Source organism: Solanum pennellii, chromosome 4 (genome assembly GCF_001406875.1).
Source record: "Solanum pennellii chromosome 4, SPENNV200".
Lineage (NCBI taxonomy): Eukaryota > Viridiplantae > Streptophyta > Magnoliopsida > Solanales > Solanaceae > Solanum > Solanum pennellii.
In genome coordinates, this window is record NC_028640.1 from 74025034 (window position 1) to 74032054 (window position 7021).

General features: G+C 36.0%; 1 protein-coding gene across 1 annotated transcript; it reads left to right on the forward strand.

Moving 5' to 3' along the window:
- Positions 1 to 122: 122 nt before the first annotated feature.
- On the forward strand, positions 123 to 7021 carry LOC107018278 (serine/threonine-protein kinase tricorner-like). Its single transcript, XM_015218719.2, has 12 exons — positions 123 to 730; positions 823 to 997; positions 1801 to 1884; positions 2493 to 2734; positions 3761 to 3992; positions 4153 to 4317; positions 4603 to 4734; positions 4956 to 5069; positions 5614 to 5661; positions 5806 to 5884; positions 6267 to 6323; positions 6760 to 7021. The coding sequence occupies exons 1-12, from the start codon at positions 534 to 536 to the stop codon at positions 6819 to 6821; spliced, it is 1587 nt and encodes a 528-aa protein (XP_015074205.1). The 5' UTR covers positions 123 to 533; the 3' UTR covers positions 6822 to 7021.

The window sequence follows — 7021 nt, forward strand, 5'->3', positions numbered from 1 at the left end:
ATATTTAAAAATCTATCTTTATAAAGGATTATATTCACCTATTTCCTTGCCAAAACAATCTCATTTTGTTACAAATAAATCTTAACTAGAGCTCTTTTTTTTTTTGGTAGTCAAATGAAACACTCATAATGCATCCAAAGCTTGTAAACTATGCTTCACTATTTGTACTCTTGTCTTTTTCACTCTTCCAAATTCACCTCCCAGACAGCTAAGCTTCTTCCTTCAATTGAATTCTCCAGTTCATAAAACAACTCATTTCTCTTAGATCTCTCATTGGGATTTTCTCACAAACAGCTCTTCTTGGTTCTTTACCCCACCCCCTCTAAACTCCCCCACCCCTTTCTTCACCTGCTGACATTGACAGGCTTTCCATTACCATCTTCCCCTTTTTCTTTAATCCCCTATTTCTATAACTGTCACAATTCTTGTACTATGATGAAAATAATACATACCCATTAATTATTTTGACTTGTTTATTCTTGGGTCTAGTCTTTTTTTTTTGGATCTGGGGTAATCTTGATTTTGTTGATCAAATGGAGATGGAGGGTGTTGCTGATGGGACAGTGAAATTAGGGGCTTTACCCATGAAGCCTGATCGGGTTTTCAATAATTTGGAACCTGAATTTACTGTTTCTTCACCAGTTACACGGCAGAAAGCTGCTGCTGCTAAGCAGTTTATTGAGAATCATTACAAAAATTACCTTCAAGGCTTGCAAGATCGTAAAGAAAGGTCTTTTTTTTAGGGATTTAGTTGGAGAGTTGAAGCAATGTGTTTTTTGGTTGATTTTTGTTTGACCCTTTTGTTGTTTTTGACATTTTCAGGCGATGGGCGTTGCAGAGGAAGGCTCAAGAAGCACAGGTACCGAGTGATGAGCAAGAGAAGATGCTTAGGAATTTGGAGAAGAGGGAGACTGAGTATATGAGATTGCAGAGGCATAAAGTTGGGATTGATGATTTTGAACAGTTGACTGTTATTGGTAAAGGTGCCTTTGGTGAGGTAAAATTTCTGTTTACAGTTCCCAATTCTGTTTTGGGATGTTGTTGGAGTAGTACTTTAAAAGTGGCTCAAATTTTACTTGTTTGATTAGAATAACTTGGAGTATGCATTGTTTTTCTTATGTAAATGATTAGTAAGACTAAAGTTTGTGTCTTTATAAGCTTTTGAAAAGAAAATTTGGTAGTTTTAAGTTCTTTGAGTTGTGATCTAATAAGATCTTTCAATTAGTTGTATGTCCAGATACTGAATATTCATCTTTCAAGCTTGTGTCATTGATGAATGCAATGATAAAGCCATAAAGAATGTTTTTGCCTGTTTCTTAATGGATCAAATCATTTTACTGGTAAGATGAGAATCATGGTGTTTTCTTCTGTAAAATCTGCATCAAACATTTCTTTTTTCAAGGCTTACACTTTAACAATGTTGCGGAGAAGTGTTCTCCCGATCATAATTCCTATCTTGCAATCTTTCTTCATGCTGCCAATTGGGCAAGATATTATATGATAACTTTTTCTATTAATTTAATGTCTACAACATCAACCACTTCTTTTAGCACTTGAATGTCGTTCTTAGCAATGGTCTCTGGTTTAATCTAATGTGGAAGTCGGTCTTTTACTATAAGCATGTCATGCTAAGAAGAACTATGCTTGTGTCAGATGTGCACTTACCTCAGAAAGTTCGATTTTCAATTAGAGGGCTTTTGCCTTGCGTTCACCACAGATGACACAGTCAATGTTCATATGGACATTGATGAAGCAGATTTTATAGGGTACTTTCTTAAATTATCTGGTTTATTAATGCAGGTTAGGCTGTGTAGATTCAAAAGTACTGGAGAAATCTTTGCCATGAAAAAACTGAAGAAATCAGACATGCTTAGCCGTGGACAGGTGACAAACGGAATATATAATGACAATTTTCTTTTGAAACGTTTATGCAATGATATTGGGGCCTTGCAGAAACTGTTTGAATAATTTTATAAAATGACCATGCTTCCGTTACTAGCTGTTGTTAAAACTTCATAGATAGTAGAGGAGCATGTTTTGAGAAAAAAAAAGATTTAATCTTATAAGATATATGTCTAAAAGTTAACATGTTTCGTTAAGTATCACAATCGAGAAACACCTGTCCTTATGAATCGCTTGCATGTTATGTGCTTTCTGGTATTTAAAAGAATAATTTAAACACTACTCTGGACAAATCCACACTTGAAACAAAATGAGTGATAACCTTTTACTTGATTAAAAGGTTACTCGATTTCCCCCATTTCTGCCTCTTACTTCTTAAGAAAACTGAGCTAAGTAAGAGGTAGAAATTTATAATTTTTGTAAGAGGCTGTGTTTTACTCTTTTAAGGTTTATTAATATCTTGTGCACATCAGCAATTATCAGTTGCCACTTAATTGGTCCAATGGCAATTTGTGAGTTGCTTGGTTAAATTCTGTGTGTAGATTATTATATCCATTTTTTTATTTATGAAAGTTATACTGCTCTTTTAGGTTGAGCATGTCAGATCTGAGAGGAATTTGCTTGTGGAAGTTGATAGTCGGTGCATTGTGAAGCTCTTCTATTCTTTCCAAGACTCAGATTTCTTGTACCTCATAATGGAATATTTACCTGGTGGTGACATTATGACCTTACTGATGAGAGAAGATGTTCTTTCTGAAGATGTCGCACGGTTCTACATTGCTGAGAGTATTTTGGCTATTCAGTCTATTCATCAGCATCATTATGTACATAGGTATCTTAACAATGCATTAAATAGTTTGCCTTTTTGTTCGATCTTGCATGTTACGTGATTATTTTGCTATATTCTCTAGGATTGCCAGTAATACTTGCATCTCAAATTAATGATAATGTGTTTATTACTATTGTCAAAAAAGTGTTGCGCTACTGTTGATATAACACTCCTCTTCTGCTGATTAGCATCAAGTGAAAACTTTCTAATCATTTTTTGTTTATGATGGAGAAGTCTGTTTGGAGCCAACCTTAGGACCAATCACATCCTTGGAAATTCAAGGACAATGCCGCCCCCTACCCTTCTCCACTTCAATACGAGGCTTACTTCGCATAGAGCAGGGCTCAAACTGGCTGTGATAATGTGATCAAAGAGAGCAAACTTCCTAAACCCACCTTTTACCTTGTCAAAAAAAAATAAAATAATGCAAGGGTTGAACCTGTGACCTAAGTTACAAGGCCCTCAACCTTTGGCACTTGAACGAAGCTGTGGGAGCAAAACAAAGTCTCTAATCTCCAAAAGCACTTTTCATACTACGGAACTTGTGTTAAAGTGAGGACGTTTCGAGGCGTTTTCAGATGTTCCATTGCTTTAAGCTTATGCTAAGAACTTTCCAGAATCAGCACCTGCATTTGGAACAATCTTACAATTAGTTTTCCGTTTTCTCGTGTCTGTGTCTCAAGGGTTACTGATTAATCTTATGGTACACCTTTATTCATTAGTTGGAGAATTACTAACTTTCATTCTCCTGATTAACAATTGTATTTATTTGCCTATACTCTGATAGTTGCGAATTGTTAGTTCCCTCAAGCTGAATTGAGGCCTTTTGTCCTGTCTTCATTTTTGTAGAGGTGTCATCATAGGAATCAATGATCTTGCATAAGTTCCTCATATTGGATTTAGGTGTCTTGGCCTTGCAATTGGTGCTACAGTTTTTTGTTATTATCTGTTCTTTTATATGTGCATATGGATAAAGCTTAACAATCATCCTCCAACATGCAGCTGATTCAGAAATTATTCTTCTTTCAGGGACATAAAACCTGATAACCTTATACTAGATAGAAATGGCCATTTAAAGCTTTCAGATTTTGGTTTATGTAAACCCCTGGAAAATAAATACTCATCAATATTATTGGAAGATGAGGACCTTACGAATGCGGAGTCTATTAACGGGACTGAAGGGCATTCTGGTGGTGATAGAGCTTCATGGCCAATGCCAAAAGAACAAATACAGCAGTGGAAACGCAACCGTCGTGCCTTGGTATTCACGAACTCACACTCTAGTGCTGCACTTCCGTATTTTCAAGTTATAATTGAGTCAGCTTGCAAAAATAATGTTCTTTATTCTTGTTCCTTTCTAATTGATCAATCCATGGTCAGCCCTTAATTCAATTGACCTATGTGTGAAATATTTTCTGTAGGCATATTCTACCGTTGGAACTCTTGATTACATGGCACCGGAGGTTTTGTTGAAAAAAGGATATGGAATTGAATGTGATTGGTGGTCATTGGGGGCAATCCTGTATGAGATGCTTGTTGGGTATCCTCCCTTCTGTTCAGAGCATCCAAGAATGACAGCACGCAAGGTATTTTAACTCTTCTGTTTGTTGTTAGGATGAAAATAAGGGACAGTCGGTGCCTCTAAATTGATCTCCAAAGTCCAAATCGTATTCAGGCAGAACTTTGTAAACCAAGATTCTAAAAGAAATTCTTTTTCAGTGCAATGGAAAATTATTGGGATTGAAATGGTTGTTTTTGTAGACTTTGTTTTTTTCAGAAGGAATGTTTCTAAAATTGTGCTTCAGCATCTTGTTAAGATTTACAAAATATACTCATTTTTCGGGTTATATCATTTGTTTTTGTTGTATCAGATAATCAGTTGGAGAACATGCTTGAAATTCCCAGACGAACCAAAAGTATCAAATGAGGCTAAGGATCTGATCTGTCGTTTATTGTGCGATGTCGAATCAAGATTGGGAACCGCAGGAGTGGAAGAAATAAAGGTAAATATCTACTAATGAAGTAGTGCCCGTGCAGGAACTATCTGCAGAATATGCTCCTTAATTCTAGAATATTTGTTTCACTTAGTGGAATGCGTACAGTGTTCATCTATCATTGATGAAATTACTGTGCTTTATGTGCAAAGATCTATTGTGAGTTTGGTGAGTGGTTATGCTTCCTCCATGTTTGTGTCTTCATACTAATGTTTTCACTGGGTTTTCAGGCTCATCCTTGGTTCAAAGGAGTCAACTGGGACATGCTTTATGAAATGGAGGCTGCCTATAAACCTATTGTTACTGGAGAGTTAGATACTCAAAATTTTGAGAAGTTCCCTGAGGTGAGTACTTTTTTAGACCGAACCCCAGATGTATTCATTTGACTTTTTTAGAAAACGTCTAGAGTAGTAGTCATTAAGATTACTCCAATTTCGTGACATTGTGAACTGCTCGACACCAACTAGTTACCCTCATGATCCACGAAGCCATATAAGCTGGATATTTTCTTCATATCCATATCTTTCACCTTTGGGGGGTCTCTATTTTCTCTACCTTTACAACAAATCATGGACTGACACCCCACCTCTCTTTCAGTAGTAACTTCAGTATGTCAATTTGACATCATTTGTGAACTAGGTTCATAGAATTTTGGGCATTTCTGTGTACCATTGGATATCGGTGGATTCTTTTCGGCTTCTTATCAAATCGTGCATTTTCATTCCAACTCAGTTCACCATTTAATCTTGGCATTCCGCTATGGTAAAATTTCCAATTTTCTGCATCTCAGTTTTTCCATGTGTTACTTTATTACGATGCTTCTCTTGTTTCTGAAAACCATGCTCGCTTTGTTCTTTGACTGTGCTAATTTTTCACTTTATATTTTAGGTAGAAGATCCTTCATCAGCAACACCAAGAGTCGGACCCTGGCGAAAGGTAACAAACCAAACCAATCTCAGAAAAAAAAAACGTTCCACCAGTTCGGCGAGAATATTAAACAAATGCTGTAAACATGATTGAAGTAATGATGCAATATATAAGAAATGATTTGTATTTATTTTGATTTGTTCCATCATGTAGATGCTGACATCAAAAGATTCCAATTTTATTGGATTTACTTTCAAGAAATCAGATATCCTCAAATCAGCTGAAACTTCAGGTGTGCTGCTGCTGCTTTAAATCTACAATTTTTTGCACCATCTTTATGCTGTACGGAAGGGGTATGAAGTTATTTTGTGTATGATCAAGAAATACACTTTGCACACACTTTTTCTGGCTCACACCGTATCTAAGAAGTTTTAAGTATATAGAAGCACGCGTTGGTGCAGTATTTTCTCCACACTTTGAATTCTTGCTAGTTTGGGCAAAACATTTGAGTATTTATTTGCTAGGACATGAGGCATTATTGTGGATCTGTTGGAAAAGGGTACCCTGAAGAGAAGGATGCATGAGATCATAGAAAAATGAACATCCCTTTCTGTTGCTCATTTTTTATGTTATATATCTGCCTCTAAATTCAAACACATGTCTTATTTTTGCAGGCATAGATATGAGTTCAAATGGACATTCAAAGCCTCCCTCATTAGTGTCCTTATTCGGTATGGTAACTTTTCTTGCACTGTACATGTTTCATGATTTTCACAACGTTAGATTAGATTTGAACCACGAAAAGAATGCTGTTATTAGTTTTTCTAGATCTTTGATCTAGTTAGTTATCGATTTTTGAACAAACATGAGTCCAAGGACTGATTTGAGGAATATCTCCGAGGAACACGTAGATGCACCATCATATCTTTGCTTTAGGTAGATGATGATGCTTCCATTTCTCCCAGATCAGTTCATACGGCTTTCTCATCGTGTTCCTTGACTACTTGTACCAAGCATCTCAAACAAGTTCCCTTTTTTCTTGTTTTGGTGCTTATGTGTGTGTAACCAAATGGCAGAAAAACACATCTTCGTTAAGAACATCTTTATAGAAAATGACTTTCCTCGTACCAGACACACCCATTGATGATCTTGCGTTATTTATTGCAGGCCGAATAGACTTGCAAGATACAATAGAAGAGGACCAGAAAGAAGAAGAACAGATTCTATGAGTCGAATTGCTTGTTCATTTTGACAAAGTTAACGGCAAATTTCTTTTGTACAAAAAGAGAATAAACTTATAAGCTTTGAGTTCTGCATAATTTTGAGTTTTTCCCTTTTCCACTTTTGGTCTTATCCCCCCATCTGATTAATGTAACAATAATTCTTAATGTACATACACTATAACATATTCAATCTTTTTTTCTTCTAA